The sequence below is a fragment of the Scardinius erythrophthalmus genome, assembly GCF_964197995.2.
Source record: "Scardinius erythrophthalmus genome assembly, chromosome: 6".
NCBI lineage: Eukaryota > Metazoa > Chordata > Actinopteri > Cypriniformes > Leuciscidae > Scardinius > Scardinius erythrophthalmus.
This window is the reverse complement of record NC_138226.1, coordinates 8,636,083-8,653,331: the sequence shown is the minus strand read 5'-3', so window position 1 is coordinate 8,653,331 and position 17,249 is coordinate 8,636,083. Positions and strand designations below refer to the sequence as shown.

The window sequence follows — 17,249 nt, the reverse complement described above, 5'->3', positions numbered from 1 at the left end:
TTTAAAACAGAATGAATCATTTTATTTTCTAATTTTAAGACAAATAAATCTGGTAATGGTTTATACCTGTGATCTTGGTTCCATCTTTAGTTTCAGTTGGTACACCTGTCCCAAACTCATTTTCTCCAGTAACTCTGAAGTAGTAGATTGCACCTTCTTGCAAGTCTTCAATCTTGTATGTTAGACTGTGACAGTTGCTTGTTACGCATACCCAGGCCTTTTTGCTTGCTTCACGTTTCTCAACATGATAAGACTTAACAGCATCTCCTCCATCATTCTCTGGAGGTGCCCAAGTAACTGTAGCAGAGTCTTTTGTGACTTCTGTAATCTTCACGTTAGTTGGTGGTCCTGGGGTATCAAGGACTTTGACCACCATGGGCAAAGATGCAGTTCCAACACCATTGTCCAAAGTAACAATATATTGTCCAGAGTCATTTCTTGTTGCTTTCTCAATAGTAATAGATGTATATGTTTCCGTTGTTTCTATGCTTGCCCTTGCTTTGAGATCAATTTCTTCTTTATTCCACGTAATTGAAGGAACTGGCTTTCCCTTGAATGGTGCCGTCAAAGTAAATGAATTACCATGCTTGACTAACAAAGTCTTTCGCATCTCAATGTCAATGTCAAACTCAGGTTCCTCCTTTCTCTCAGTTGCTGACTGTGGCTCAGAGACAGGTGACTGCTCACTGACACCAACTTTGTTGATTGCTTTAGCAGCAAATACATACTCTACATCAGTTGCAAGACCAGAAATGGTGAATTCATTGCTCTTTGTCATCTGAATCGCCACTATCCATTCCTCATCCTCAGATTTCTTATATTCTACAGTGTATCCTAGGATCTGTGCACCACCATCAGATAATGGCTTTTTCCAGGCAATAGTAATAGAATTCTTTGTATGATCCAGAATCCTTGGTTTAGTTGGCGGGGATGGCACCAAAAGCTCATCCTCTGCTCTTGCTGAAAGAGATGGGTCACTGGCTGGACCTAAACCTGCCGCATTTTCAGCATAAACTCTAAACTCATATTCACATCCTCTTCTTACTTTTGATATCACAGCTGTTAGGTCTGTCACAAGCTCCCTGTTCACACGAACCCAGTGAAGACTGGATTTCTCTCGCCTTTCAATTATATATCCAAGGATTTCACTGCCTCCATCAGATGCAGGCTTTGTCCAAGTTAGATTCATTTCCTCACTGGTTACACTTGTAATTTCAACATTTGATGGGGCTGTTGGGATAGTGTATGGATCATTAACCTTGACAAATTCACTTTCAAGGGCTTCACCAAGTCCAAACTTGTTGACAGCTAATACTCTGAATATGTACTCATTTCCTTTCAGGAGCTTAGTGACCTTAAATGTTGTGGTTTTGACCTCTCCATGCACAAGTGTCCATGCCAGTCGACTGGTCTCTCTTTTCTGAATAACATAATGTATTATTTCAGAGCCACCAATTTCTTGCGGTGGTCCCCATGACAATGTGCACTCCTCTGCTGTGAGGCCCGTTACTGACAATGGCCCTGCTGAAGGTCCTGGTTTATCAAGAATAACACAGTTTACTGGTGTTGTGACACTTCCTGCAACATTCTGCAATGTCAAAGCATACTGCCCAGAGTCACTCCTTTTGCAGTCTTTAATTACTATCATAGTACTAGTATCTGATCCAGTTATCTGAATTCTTGCCTTGTGTTCAATTGCATGTCCATCTTTTGACCAAGCTGCAACTGGAAGAGGGCGCCCTGCAATGTCAGCATTAATCTTCAGGGTTTCCCCAGATTTTACCACCACAACATCTCTGAACTTGACATCCATCATAATGCGTGGTGGATCTACATTATCTTTAACTGTAATAGGACCAGTGTTGTAGGATGGCTCACTGAATAGTCCAGCAGCATTCTTTGCAATAACACGGAAATCATATTGCTCATCCAATGTTAGGCCAGTAACATCAAAGTAAGTCTCTACAACATTGGTAAAATTGCATCTCATCCAGCGACCATCTGGGAGATCTCTACGTTCAATTATGTAACCAGTAACTTTGGCTCCACCATCATATTCAGGCTTTGTCCAAGAAAGTGATACAGAAGACTTGGTAATGCTAGTTATCTCAGGCTGACCTGGAGGATCACAAGGATCTCGTGCAGCTATGGCCTCACTGGCTTTGCTTGCCTTGCCAATTCCAGCAATATTTTCAGCATAGATACGGAATTCATACATCATACCTGCCTCAATACCCGTTACTTTGAATTCAGTATCCTTGATGAGTGTCCTGTTCACCTTTGTCCAAAGAATACTGCTTCTCTCTTTGCGTTCTAAATGATAGCCAAGGACTGTGCTACCACCATCATTAACTGGCTCATTCCATGTGACAAGCATGAAGACCTTGGTGGCATGAGCAACGCGGGGCGTAGAAGGTGGGCCAGGCTGTTTGAATGTGTACTCCGCAGTAATGCCTGGAGAGTCAATTGGCTTACCCTTTCCATAGCGATTCACTGCATAGATGCGGAACTGGTACTCAGAACCTTGTGTCAATCGAGGTACCTTAATTGAGGTTCTGGCAACATTTGTTGAAACAATCTGCCACTCTGTTGTGTTGGTATCTCTCTTCTCAACAATATAATTATTGATGGAGCATCCACCATCATATTCTGGAGGGGCCCATGACAATGTAATACTGTCAGAAGTCACAGCGTCAACCTTCACTGAAGCTGGAGGCCCAGGTTTATCAAGAACAACAATGCCGATATCTGTGGACATGGTGCCTGCTGTATTAGCAAGAGTGAATTCATATTTACCAACGTGTTCAATAGCAGCTTCTTTGATGACAATTTTGCTTGACACCATAGTGTTGACAATTGAAAGAGAGGTTGTTTGCCTCAAAGGAAGGCCATCCTTCTTCCATGAGACAACTGGCTTAGGTCTGCCTCTCACAGGAACTTCCACAGTAAGATCAGCTCCAGCTTTAACACTGTAAGTATTGAACAACAGATGAACAGAGGGTTCAATTTCAATATCTTTAGCTACAACAGGTACACCAAGTTCTTGAGGCTCACTCTTGCCTTTCTCATTCAGTGCAATAACTCTGAATGAATATGTTTCACCAGGTGTTAGGTTGCTCACAGTAGCCTCTGGAACCTTAACTGTGCAGCTTACACCCCATTTGTCACTAGTCTTGGTTTGCATCTCTACATTGTAGCAGATGATTTTACTGCCTCCATCATGGACAGGCTTCACCCAAGTAAGTGTCACACTATTCTTTGTGACATCCACAATAGTTACTTTTCCTGGAGGCATAGGTACCTGTGCAACCTTAATAGGATTCTTTGTTACTGCCATCACACCAAAGCCATACTCATTAACAGCACACACACGGAAGTAGAAAATGCCTCCTTCCTGCAATTCATCAACTTTAAAGGAAGTCTGTGTGCAGTTGCTTGTGACAGTTGTATAAGCTTTTCTTATAGATTCTCTCTTCTCAACCACGTAATTGGTTATTTTAGCCCCGCCATCTGTAAGTGGTGGGTCCCAGCAGAGAGTCACTGAATCTTTCTTTACATCTTTCACTTCAAACTTCTGTGGAGAACTTGGTGTATCGAGCACCCTGACATTCACAAATGCAGATTTTGTGCCGCTCTTATTCTCAAGTGTTAAAACATATTTTCCACTGTCAAATCTGTTGACATTGTCAATTACAAGCATGGTGTATGAACTTGTGGACTCAACCTGAGCACGCTCAGTTAGAGTTCCATCCTCCTTTTCCCATTTGACAGATGGCTCAGGTCGACCTCTAATTGTAATGAAAAGACGAAGGGATCCTGCTGCACGAACAGAGACAACTTTTCTGAGGTCAGCATCAAGTTCAATCTCAGGTGCTTCAATTTTTTCAGATGTAGTCACCGATCCATGAACATCAGCAGGCTCACCAATGCCTTCAGAATTAATTGCACAAATACGGAAGTTATATTCAGCATTTTCCTTCAGGTTTTCAACTGTGAGGCGCGTTGCTTGAATACCAGCTGCAGGTGTGCATATGATCCATTCCTCTGAGGAAATCTCTTTGATCTCAACAATATAACCTTTAATATATGAACCACCATCTGTAGCGGGTTTTCCCCAAGACAGAGAGACGGATGAGATTGTGTAATCTGTCACTTTAGGGTGATGAGGTGGACCTGGGGGAGTTGTGGCATTTATTGCTCTATAAAACAGTGATAAGTCACTAGATTCTCCCACACCAGCTTCATTCTCAGCAGACACACGGAATTCATAGAAATGTCCCTCTGACAGTCCAGTTACTTTGAAATGCAGATCTGAAAGCTTCTGCCGGTTGCATTTTGTCCACCTTACACCATCTTTGTCACGCTTCTCTAAGTGATAACATGTAATTTCTGTTCCACCATCGCTCTCTGGGGCACGCCATGACAAAGTTATTGAATCCTTTGTTATCTCACTTGCCTCTGGTGTTGATGGCGCACCTGGTGGCTTGTAAGGATTGCGTGCAATAATTGCCTCAGATTCCAGAGGTTCACCAATGCCATATTTATTGACAGCCATAACTCTAAAGATATACTCATCACCAGACAGGAGCTTGGTCACTTTATAACTCACAGTAGAAATGTTGGAATCAACAACAGTCCATGATAGCCTGCTAGTTTCCCTTTTCTCAAGGATGTAATGAGAAATATTAGCACCTCCATTCTGAGATGGCTCAGACCAGGACAGATGACATTTATCAGACATGATGCCAGCTACTTGTAGCGGTCCGGTTGGTGGACCCGGTCTATCAAGAACTTTTACTGTTATTGGAATTGTTTTTGTTCCACCACTGTTGCTTAAAATTAGGTCATAGTGTCCACCATCCAATCTAGTACAGTCTTTTATTGTAATAGAAGCATGTTTTTGTGTACTTCTTACTTCAATGCGCAGTGTCTTATCCATTTCCTTTCCTTCTTTTAGCCATTGAATATCAGGTGTGGGTTTTCCATGTATATCTGCATCCAAAACTAAGTTGTCTCCAGCATTGACAACAATGACATCCTTGTACTTAGGATCCATTGACACACTAGGAGGTTCAATTTCATCTGTAGCAGTAATTGTCCCGGTGCTGTCTGAAGGCTCACTGAAGACACCCACTGCATTTCTTGCAATTACTCTAAATTCATACTGATTGTTTACTGTTAAGCCTGTGATTGTAAATTCTGTCTCAATTACATTGGTAAAGTTTGCCCTCATCCATCGGCCCTCAGGCAAATCTCTTCTTTCAACAATATATCCAGTCACTTTGCTGCCACCATCATACTGAGGCTTTGTCCACTGAATCTTAATGTGGTTCTTAGATATTGCAATAGCCTCAGGCGTTCCAGGGGGATCACATGGGTCACGGGCCACAAAACTCTCTGAAACTTTGCTTGATCTGCCAATACCAACAATGTTTTCAGCATATACTCTGAATTCATATCCAATGCCTTCTTCAAGATTGCATATTTTGAAAACAGTATCAGTGATGAGGGTTTTGTTTAGTTTTGTCCATAGAATACTTGTTCTTTCTTTGCTTTCAAGGTGGTATCCAATCACTGAACTGCCACCATCATTGACCGGTTCATTCCACTCAATTGTCATTTGATCTTTGGTGGCAGATTTCACATATGGAGTACCAGGTGGCCCAGGTGTTTTGTAAGGATACTGCACAACAATTGACTTTGAATCTAAAGGAGCACCTTTACCATATCTGTTCTCAGCAATGACTCTAAACTGATACTCAGCACCAGTTTTCAGCTTGGTAATTTTGAGGGATGTCCTGGCAACTGATCCAGCCACAACTTGCCAAGTAGTTTCAGTGTTGTCTCGCTTTTCAACAATGTAATGCTTTACTTGGCAGCCCCCTGTATACTCTGGAGGTTCCCATGAGATGGATACAGAAATGTTGCTTACTTCGGTCACTTTTATTGGTCCAGTGGGTGGACCAGGTTTATCCAGGATAATGATACTGATATCTTCTGTAACTGAACAAACACTGTTTGTTGCAGTAACTGCATACTTTCCAAGGTCATCTTTACAGGCTTCAGTTATCTGTAGGATTGTCGATGTTGCTGTGTTGGAAGTAGTAATTCTGGATGTTACTTTAAGTGACTGCCCATCCTTTGACCAAGTGATCTTTGGTTTTGGACGTCCAAAAATAGGTATTTCAAGTTTTAAATCCTTTCCAGATTTGACACTATATGTATTGAACTGCAACTTGAAGCTTGGTTCAATTGTGAGGTCATTGGCAATAACTGGAGCAGCAAGGGGCTTTGGCTCACTTTTGCCTTTCTCATTGTAGGCCAGAACACGGAACAAATATTCCTGACCACCAGTTAGTCCAGTGACTGTTCCTTCACATGTTTTTACATTTGTTGCTACACCCCATTTGTCAGTTCCCTTTGGCTGCATTTCAATCAAGTAGCCTGCAATCCTACTACCTCCATCATGCTCTGGTTTTTCCCAGGCCAGCGATGCACTTACTTTTGTCACATCAGTCAACATAACCTTTCCAACTGGCTGAGGTACTTCAGATGCCTTTGAAGCAGTTTTTGTTTCAACTGGCAAACCAACACCAAATTCATTTTCAGCCATAACTCTGAAGTAATACATGGCTCCCTCTGCAAGATTTTCCACCTTATAAGTTGTCTTACTGCACTTGGTTGTTACATTTGCATAGGCCTTTCTTGTGGATTCACGCTTGTCAACAACATAATTCTTGATCTTTGCTCCTCCATCAATAAGTGGTGGTTCCCAAACAAGTGTGACAGAGTCTTTCTTGATATCCTTAACTACAAGGTTTAGTGGTGCTCCGGGTGTATCTAACACTTTAACAGCCACAAAATCAGATACAGAGCCACTGCTGTTCTGTAGAGTCACAGTGTATTTTCCAGAGTCCCTTCTATCACAGGAGTCAATTGAAAGCTGGGTGAAGTTAAGACCCTTTTCAAGCACTGTCTTTTCTGACAATTCACCTTCATCTTTAGTCCATTTCATATCTGGTACTGGTCTACCTCTAAATGGTACATTTATTCTTACTGATCCTCCAGCGCGAACAACAATGCCTTTCCTCAGCTCTGAATCAAGGTGAATTTCAGGGGTCTCCAGCTTGTCCTCAGGCTTGGAAGTTCCTGCAATAACCGCAGGCTCTCCAACACCTAATTTATTAATGGCACATATTTGAATTTTATATTCTTGTTGTTCTGTTAGCTTAGTGATTTCAAATTTGTTGACACGTAAGCCAGTAGGGGGAGTGCACATAGTCCATTCTTCCTCTTCAGCTTTGCAGATCTCAACAATATATCCTTGAATTGCACATCCGCCATCATTAAGGGGTTTCCCCCATGCTACTGTTATTGAAGTCTTGGTGGTATCAACAACATGTGCATGCATGGGTGAGCCAGGTTTGTATTTGGGATCACAAGCCTTGTAGTATGAAGTTGGCAAGCTTTGTTCTCCAATTCCTGCTGCATTTTCAGCTGACACTCTGAATTCATACTCATGATCCTCAATGAGACCATGCACTCTGAAGCATACATCAGTTACTTTTTGTCTGTTGCATCTTGTCCATCTAATTCCAGACCGGTCTCTCTTCTCAATTATGTATCCAAGAATTTCACTTCCACCATCAGTATCTGGTGCACTCCAGCAAACAGTCATGGAGTCCTTTGCAATATTTGTTACCTCAATAATTTGTGGTGATCCAGGGTGACTAAATGGATCTTTCATTATTACAGATGGTGTGTCAATTGGCTCACCAACACCATAACTGTTGGCAGCCATGACACGGAATATATATTCGTTACCCTCAAGGAGCTTTGTCACTTTGTATGTTGTTGTTTTGCAGTCATTACAGACCACAGTCCAAGCAAGTCGACTTGTCTCACGTCTCACAATAATGTAATGAGTTATAGTGTTTCCTCCATCATCAAGTGGAGCACGCCATATTAGTGTGCATTTATCACTGGACACACCTGTGACATGAAGAGGCCCTTCTGGTGGGCCTGGTTTATCAAGCACTTTCACATGGAATTGAACATTCTGAGAGCCAGCAATATTAGTAAGCTGAAGAGTGTAGTTTCCACCATCTTGTCTGACTGCATCTTTTACTATAATTAGTGCTCTGCTGTTAGTGTTTTTGATGTCACATCTAATTGTGTTTTCAAGCTCTTTGTCATTCTTAAACCACTGGATTGTGGGAACTGGCTTACCATGGACATCAGCATCAAGTTTGAATGTATCTCCTGCATTCACAATAAGAGTCTGTGTGTATTCTGGGTCAATTGAGAACTTTGGTGGCTCTACCTCATCCAATGCAGCAATTGGTCCACTATTATATGATGGTTTGCTGATAGTTCCAACCGCATTCTTTGCGATTACCCTGAAGTCGTACTTGGCACCTTCTGTCAGCCCAGTGACAGTAAAATTGGTTTCAATAACATTTATGAAACTTGCTTTCATCCAGCGTCCCTCTGGGAGATCACGTTTCTCAACAGTATAACCAGTGATAACACTTCCACCATCATACTCTGGCTTTGTCCATTGGATAGTTATGGAATTTTTGCTCACATGGACAGCTTCTGGGGTTCCAGGAGGATCACATGGATCACGAGCAACAATGCCCTCTGAGATTTTGCTGCATCTGCCAATGCCAACAATATTTTCAGCATAGACTCTGAACTCATATTCGATACCCTCCTCTAAAGGACTGGTTTTGAATCTTGTTTCTTGAATCAGTGTCTTATTTATCTTTGTCCAAAGAATACTGTTTCTCTCCTTCCTTTCAAGATGATATCCAATAATGTTACTGCCTCCATCTGAAACTGGCTCATGCCACTCAACAACCATATGGTCCTTTGATAGGCATGACACAAATGGAGTTCCTGGAGGTCCTGGTTCTCTGTATGGGTACTGAGCAACAACAGCTGAAGAGTCCAAAGCATAGCTCTTGCCATACCTGTTTTGAGCAATGATTCTGAATTGATATTCAGATCCAGTCTTCAGTCGTTGTACTTTAAGTGTTGTTCTTGCCAATGAAATTGCAACGTTCTCCCATGTTGTAGTAGTTGTGTCTCTCTTTTGCACAATGTAATTTGAAATTGAGCAACCACCAGTATACTTTGGAGGATCCCATGACAATGTAACACTTGACACAGTTATCTCATCAAATCGCACTGGGCCAGTTGGTGGGCCAGGTTTATCAAGAGTGATGATTTCAATGGTTGCATCCTTTTGTCCAACAATATTGGACACATTTATTCCATACATTCCGCCATCTTCTCTTGCTGCTTCTTTGATATTAAGAACAGTGCTGTGTGCTGTATTAGAAATGTTAACCCTTGTTGTGAATTTGAGGGCTGCACCATCCTTTGTCCATGTGATTTTGGGCATTGGACGACCAGAAACTGGGATTTCAACTTGAAGGTCCTTTCCAACAAGAACACTGTAGTTGCTAAATGCAGGTCTTACATCAGGCCCAAAGACAAGGTCTTTTGCTTCCACAGGTACAGCAAGTGTTCTTGGGTCACTCTTTCCTTTTTCATTGACCGCAACCACTCTAAAAGTGTACTCCTCTCCAGGGTTCAAATTTTTTATTACAGCTTCCAATGTTTTTACGTTGGCACAACCAGACCATTTATCATTACCCTTGACCTGCATTTCAATGAGGTATTGAAGTATTCTACTGCCACCATCATGAACTGGCTTTTCCCAAGAAAGAGACACACTTGTTTTAGTAACATCTACAACACTTAATTTTCCAGGACACTGTGGCACCTCTGAAACCTTCAACGGATCTGTGATATCTGCAGGTAGCCCTACACCATATTCATTTTCTGCAAGCACTCTGAAATAGTAACTGCAACCTTCTTGAAGTGGTTCAACTTTCCATGAGAGTTTGTGGCAATTTGTTACAACGGCAGAGAATGTTTTTCTTGTGCTCTCACGTTTCTCAAGAATGTAATTTTTGATTTTTGCTCCGCCATCCAAATATGGAGGCTCCCACATAAGAGTAACAGATTCCTTTGCAATTTCTTTCACTTTGAAGTTGAGTGGAGCGCTTGGAGTGTCAAGGACTTTCACAATAATTGTTTCAGATTTTGCACCCGCGGAGTTTTCTGCAGTCACAATATATTTACCACTGTCTGCCCTGTTGACTTTATCAATAACAAGAGAAGTGTGACTGCTGGTGGTCTCAGTCTGTGCTGTTTCCTTAATCTGCCCACCATCTTTTTCCCATTTGATTTGTGGGGTTGGTCTTCCTTTAAAAGGGATGAACATCCTAAGAGAACCTCCAGCTTTAATACGTACAAGCTTTCTAAACTCAGCATCAATATCAAGATCTGGATCCTCTGTTTTGTCCTCTGGCAGAATGGGCCCAGTGACATCAGCATGCTCCCCAACACCAACCTTGTTAACGGCACAAACCCTGAATTTGTATTCCTGTTTTTCTTTCAGATTTTCCACAGTAAAGCGTGTGAGTTTAACACCTGCTGGTGGAGTGCACATTGTCCATTCTTCAGCAACTGCTGATTCACCTGCAGCCTTTCCTTCTTCTATTGGAGTCTTTACCTCCTCTATGGCTGCTTTTACTTCACATGCTTCAACAATATATCCCTGGACTTCACAGCCACCATCATAAATAGGCTTTCCCCATGCAAGTGCAACAGATGATTTTGTCATATCTAACACTTTTGGATTATGGGGTGGTCCTGGCTTGAATACAGGATCCAGGGCTTTATAGAATACAGTTGCAGAACTTGCCTCACTAACTCCAGCAGCATTCTCAGCAGATACTCTGAATTCATACAGATGATTCTCCAGGAGTCCAGTAACTTTTAATGTGAGGTTAGTAACTGTTTTCATGTTGCATCTGGTCCATCTAATGCCTTCCTTGTCATGTTTCTCAATAATATAACCAGTGATAGGAGTACCCCCATCATTTGTTGGGGCCTCCCAGGTTAAGACCATTGAATCTTTCTTGACATTTGAAACTTCTACTCCTTTTGGTGCATCTGGGGGTGTAAATGGATTCTTGATAACAACTGCATTTGATTGGAGGGGCTCACCAACTCCAAATTTGTTGACTGGCAAAACTCTGAAGATATATTCATTTCCTTCAAGGAGTTTTGTTATTTTAAGATTTACAGCTTGGACTTTGGGTTCAACAACTGTCCAAAGCAGTCTGCTAGTCTCTCTTTTTTCAACAATGTAATGAGTGATCTTGCTGCCACCATCTTGTTTAGGTGGATTCCAAGCAAGGCAGCACTGCTCACTGGTTACACCTGTGATAGAGATGGGTCCCTCAGGTGGTCCAGGCTTATCCAGGACACATATATTGACTGGCACAGCTTTCTCTCCTCCTGGATTTTGCAGCAGTAGAGTATATTGACCTCCATCAGCAAGTTTGGCCTCCTTTACAGTCAAACAGGTATAGTTATTTGTGCTTTTAATTTCACGATATATGGTGTTTCCAAGTTCTTGCTCACCCTTCATCCAACAAATTGCTGGAATTGGTTTTCCATGAACATCTGCATCAATCTTGAAGTTGTCTCCTGCATTTACAACAATTGTTTGAGTGTACTCTGGATTTATGCTGATACGTGGTGGCTCAATCTCATCCTTTGCCATGATAGGTCCAGTACTATATGAAGGATCACTGAAAACTCCAGCAGCATTTCTTGCAATGACACGGAACTCATATTTCTGGTCCTCTGTAAGACCTGTTGCAGTATACTCAGTCTCTATGACATTGGTGAAGTTTGCTTTCATCCAGCGTCCTGCAGGTAATTCCTTCTTTTCTACAATATATCCAGTGACTTTGCTTCCACCATCATACTCTGGCTTGGTCCATGCAATTGTAATAGAATCTTTTGTGATTCTAACAGCTTCTGGTGTTCCAGGAGGATCACAAGGATCTCTGGCAACATAGCCCTCTGAGATCTTACTAGCCTTCCCAATGCCAACAATGTTTTCAGCATAAACTCTGAATTCATACTCCATGCCTTCTTCAAGCCCTGTGGTCTTTAAAGTTGTGTCTTGGATTAGGCTTTTGTTTAATTTCATCCAAAGAATGCTATTTCTCTCTTTTCTCTCAAGGTGATATCCTAAGATTGTTGCTCCACCATCAATGACAGGTTCATTCCACACTATCACCATACTATCTTTTGTAGAAGACTGCAAGAAAGGTGTTCCAGGAGGGCCCGGTAGTTTGTAAGGATACTGTGCAACAACACATTCAGACACGAGCAGAGGGCTTTTTCCATATCTGTTCTCTGCTGCAATTCTAAATTGATATTCAGAGCCTGTCTTCAGTCTTCCTGCCTTAATTTGAGTTCTTGCTATATTTGCTGCTACAATCTGCCAATTAGTTGTTGATGTGTCCTTCTTTTCTACTATGTAATTATTAATGGTGCAGCCCCCATCATACTCTGGTGGCTTCCAAGAAATGGTAACACTGTCGGATGTTACTTTATCAACTTTAACAGGGCCTGTCGGTGGACCAGGTTTGTCAAGAACAACGATTCCAATATCCACTGTTGTCTCACCAGCTGTATTTGATAGTTTTACATTATACTGCCCAACATCATCTCTACAGGCCTCTTTGATTACTAAATTCAGCTGTGTATCCGTAGAGGAAAAGTTAACCCTGGTTGTTCGTTTAAGTGGAACTGCTTCCTTTAGCCATGAAATGGCAGCTTTTGGACGAGCATTATATGGAATATCAATTGTCAAATCCTCTCCTGCCAGGACACTGAATGTGGAGAACATCATCTTAGCGGATGGAGCGATTACAAGGTCCTTTGCAATCACAGGCACACCAATTTGACGAGGATCACTGGTTCCCTTTTCATTTCTTGCAGAAACACGGAACATATACTCTTCACCAGGTGCAAGCCCAGTAATAACTGCTTCAGGTACCTTGACAATCACAGCTTGTGTCCATTTTTCACTCCCTTTGCTCTGCATCTCTACAACATATGCAACCACTCTGCTTCCTCCATCATGTTCAGGTTTTTCCCATGATAATGTCACACTCATCTTTGTGACATCCTTAAGTGTAATTTTGCCAGGGGGAAGTGGCTTCTCAGACACTTTAACAGATTCACCGGTCTCAATAGGAAGACCAATACCATATTCATTTTCTGCTAGAACTCTGAAGTAGTAGTTGCATCCTTCTTGGAGCTGGTCAACTGTCCAAGTAGTTTTGTGACAATTGGCATTTACTGTAGCATATGCCTTTCTTGTAGCCTCACGCTTCTCAACAATGTAATTCTTAATTTTTGTGCCACCATCGTTAAGTGGAGGATCCCAAACAAGTGAAACAGATTCTTTAGTAACCTGACTTATTTTAAAGTTTTGTGGTGCTCCAGGTGTATCTAGAACTCTAACTATCACAGAGACTGTCTTTGTTCCAGAGCCGTTTTCTACAGTCAAATTGTATTTGCCACTGTCAAATCTATTCACATTTCCAATAACCAGTGATGTAAAAGATGATGTAGTTTCAATGGTAGCTCTGTCTAAAGGCTCATCATTCTCTCTTGACCATTTGGCCTCCGGTGTGGGTCTACCTCTAATTGGCACAAAAAGTCTTAATGTATTGCAAGCTCTGATGTTCACAATCTTACGAAGTTCAGCATCAAGGTCAGCCTCTGGTGGTATGAGTCGTTCCTCTGCTTTGGGTGAACCTGGTACAGGTGCTGCATCTCCAATACCCTCGCTATTTAAAGCTGACACATTGATTTTATATTCCTGATTTTCTTTAAGATTTTTAATTGTAAATGATGTTCCTTTTACACCATCTTTAGGAGAGACAATTGTCCATTCCTCCTCTTCAGTTCCAGGGAGACAGGTCTCAACAATATAACCAGTAATTTCAGAACCACCATCATAAACTGGTTTGTTCCATGCAAGCGTGATGGAAGAACTTGTTGTGTCCAGGATTCTTGGATTGCCAGGTGGACCTGGTTTGAAAAGAGTATCTGTGGCCTTGACAAATGGTGATGAAGGACTGGGTTCACTTATTCCTGCTGCATTTTCAGCAAAAACTCGGAATTCATATTCATGGCCTGGAACAAGAGCAGTAACCTTGAAATGCAAGTCAGTAACATTCCTCTTGTTGCATTTTACCCAGCGCAAACTAATCCTGTCTCTTTTCTCAATGCGATAGTTGGTGATTTCACTTCCCCCATTGCTGGCTGGTGCACCCCAACAGAGAACTGCTGAATCTTTAGTGACTGCTGTTATCTCAGGTGTTTGTGGAGGATCTGGTGGCAGATATGGATTTTCTGCAATTACTGCTTCAGACTCAAGAGGTTCTCCAACACCATACTTGTTAACAGCCATAACTCTGAAAATGTATTCATTTCCTTTGAGCAACTTTGTTGCTTGGTACTGATTAACCCGCAATTCGGATGCCACATTTGTCCAAGCAAGTCTGCTTGACTCACGTTTTTCAATAACATAGTGTTCAATGTTTGAACCGCCATCATCTGTAGGTGGATTCCATGTGAGCACACACTTTTCGGCTGTAACATCAGAAACTGCCAGAGGTCCTGTCGGTGGTCCTGGTCTATCTAGAACCTTCACATTGAAAACATGCTTAACAAAGCCACCAATATTTGTTGCTGTCAGAATAAACTCACCACCATCCCTTCTGACAGAATCCTTGTTTATCAAGACTGATGTAATTTCTGTCATTTTAATCTGTAGTTTATATGTGTTTTCAACATCTTTTCCATCTTTTGTCCAAACCATGGATGGCAATGGCTGGCCTGCAACATCAGCTTCAAGTTTGAACAGTTCTCCGGCTTTGACAAGGACAATATCTTTAAATTTAGCATCAACCATAATTCTTGGCTCTTTAATGTCATCTTTGCAAATAATTGGGTCTGATGGATCTGATGGGTTACTAACAGAACCTGCTGAATTTCTAGCAAGTACACGGAATTCATAAGATGCTTCTTGTGTTAGACCACTTATTGTGAAAGTGGTTTCAATGATATTTGTAAAGTTAGCTCTTATCCAGCGCCCAGCTGGAAGATCTCTCTTTTCCACAGTATAGCCAGTAATTTTGAAACCACCATCATATTCTGGCTTTGTCCACTGAATAGTGATGGCATTTTTCGACACATGTATTGGGACAGGTTGACCAGGTGGATCCACTGGATCAAGAGCAAGCATTGGTTCAGAAGCTTTGCTTGGTTTTCCAATTCCAGCTATGTTTTCAGCGATCACACGGAATTCATATGCCACACCATCCTCTAGTCCTGTAGATTTGAACAGATTTCCGACCACAAGTGCCTTACTAATTCTGTGCCAAACAATACTGTTCCTCTCTTTCCTTTCAAGATGGTAACCAATGACATCGCTTCCCCCATCAGAAACAGGCTCATTCCAGCCAATTGTCATTGTATCCTTAGTGAAAGAAACAATATTAGGTGTTCCAGGTGGCCCAGGCACCTTAAATGGATATGCAGCAACCACTGCCTCTGAGGTTATTGGAGGCCCTGTACCATATCTGTTTTTGGCCTTGACACGGAATTGATATTCAACTCCTGTAGTTAAACGAGTTGCTTTAAATGTTGTACGAATAATTAAAGAGGAAAGTTCGACCCATGTCTGGCTGGTAGTTTCCCTTATTTCAACTACATAGTTATTGATTGGTACACCTCCATCATTTTCAGGAGATTCCCATGAGAACTCAATGAAAGTACGAGATATTTTGTCCAGTTTAATTGGTCCCTTTGGTGGTCCAGGCACATCATGCACCTTTACTGTGATGCTGTCTGTGACTGAGCCAACAATGTTCTTTCCTGTCATTGAGTATATTCCACTGTCACTTCTTAAACATTCATTTATGATCAAGATAGTTGAGGTAGAAGTAGTTTCAATCATTGTTCTTTGTGTTAATTTGAAGGCTTGACTGTCTTTCTGCCAGGAAACTGTTGGTTTAGGACGTCCAGAAACAGGCACTTCAACCTTTATATCATCACCGGCCTTGGCAATAACTGTCTTCTGACACACACCACAGAGGTCGAATTCCGGTTCTGAACTTTGTTCTCTGATAACAACAGACTTGCTTACACGAGGATGACTTCGCCCAGAGCTGTTCACGGCCATCACACGGAATACATACTCTTCATTTTCATTAAGATTTTTTATAGTAAAGTTCAAAGTCTTCACAGCTGTCACATGGGCCCACTGATCTGTTCCTTTCTTTTGTGCCTCAATAACATACCCAGTAACTCTACTTCCACCATCATGTTTTGGTTTAGTCCATGCAAGATTAACTGTGTGCTTTGTGACATCAGTAAAAGTGACATTTTCTGGTGGAGTTGGTGCTTGAGATACTCTGACTGGGTCTGGGGTTTCAACTGCTTCACCAATGCCATACTCATTTTCAGCAAAAACTCTGAAATAATATTCCAAACCCTCTGCCAGATCAGAAACTCTGACAGAGCATGTCTCACATTTTGTGATCACGGCAGCATATGCCTTGCGAGTAGACTCTCTCTTCTCAATGATGTAATTGGTGATCTTGGCACCTCCATCAATAAGAGGCATTTCCCATTCCAATGTGATACTCTCTTTGTCAATTGCTTTAGGTTTCAGATTGAGTGGAGGCCCAGGGGAGTCCAAAACCCTTACAACCACAGAAGCGGTCTTCTTTCCAGCAGCATTCTCTAATGTTAAATCATATTTGCCTGCATCACGTCTATTACAGTCAGGAATGACCAGCAGGGTGTATGATTCAGTATTGTCAATGATTGCACGAGTTTTCAATGGCGAGTCCTCTTTTGTCCAAGTCACTGCAGGGGTTGGGCGTCCTTTAATAGGAACAAATATACGAATAGAGGCACCTGCCCTAACAACTAATGTTCTTCTGAGTTCTGCATCAAGTTCTAAATCAGGGATTTCTTCACGTTCCACAATTTCAACAAGATCCTCTGTTTGTGCTGGTTCACTGACACCTATTACATTTAATGCACTAATTCTGAAATGATACTTCACTCCAGCTTGCAAATTGGGGACAACAAACTCAGTTATCCTTAAAGGCATAGTTGTATCTTTGATCCATTCTTCTTCTCCCTCCTTTTTGTGTTCAATAAAGTATCCTGTGACTTCCATGCCACCGTCACTAAGTGGTTTGCCCCAGTGCAATTCAGCTGTTGTTCTTGTTGTGTCAGTGACTCTTGGGTTGACTGGAGGACCAGGTACATCTGGAAAGTAA

The 17,249-nt window shown here is 41.8% G+C and overlaps 1 protein-coding gene across 1 annotated transcript in view; it reads right to left on the bottom strand.

Moving 5' to 3' along the window:
• Positions 1-17,249, bottom strand: part of ttn.1 (titin, tandem duplicate 1) — a 137,637-nt gene that overhangs the window by 26,064 nt on the left and 94,324 nt on the right. The window contains exon 171 of the mRNA XM_081368711.1: positions 67-17,238. Within this exon, the coding sequence (XP_081224837.1) occupies positions 67-17,238 (17,172 nt within the window). The remainder of the gene's footprint in view (positions 1-66; positions 17,239-17,249) is intronic.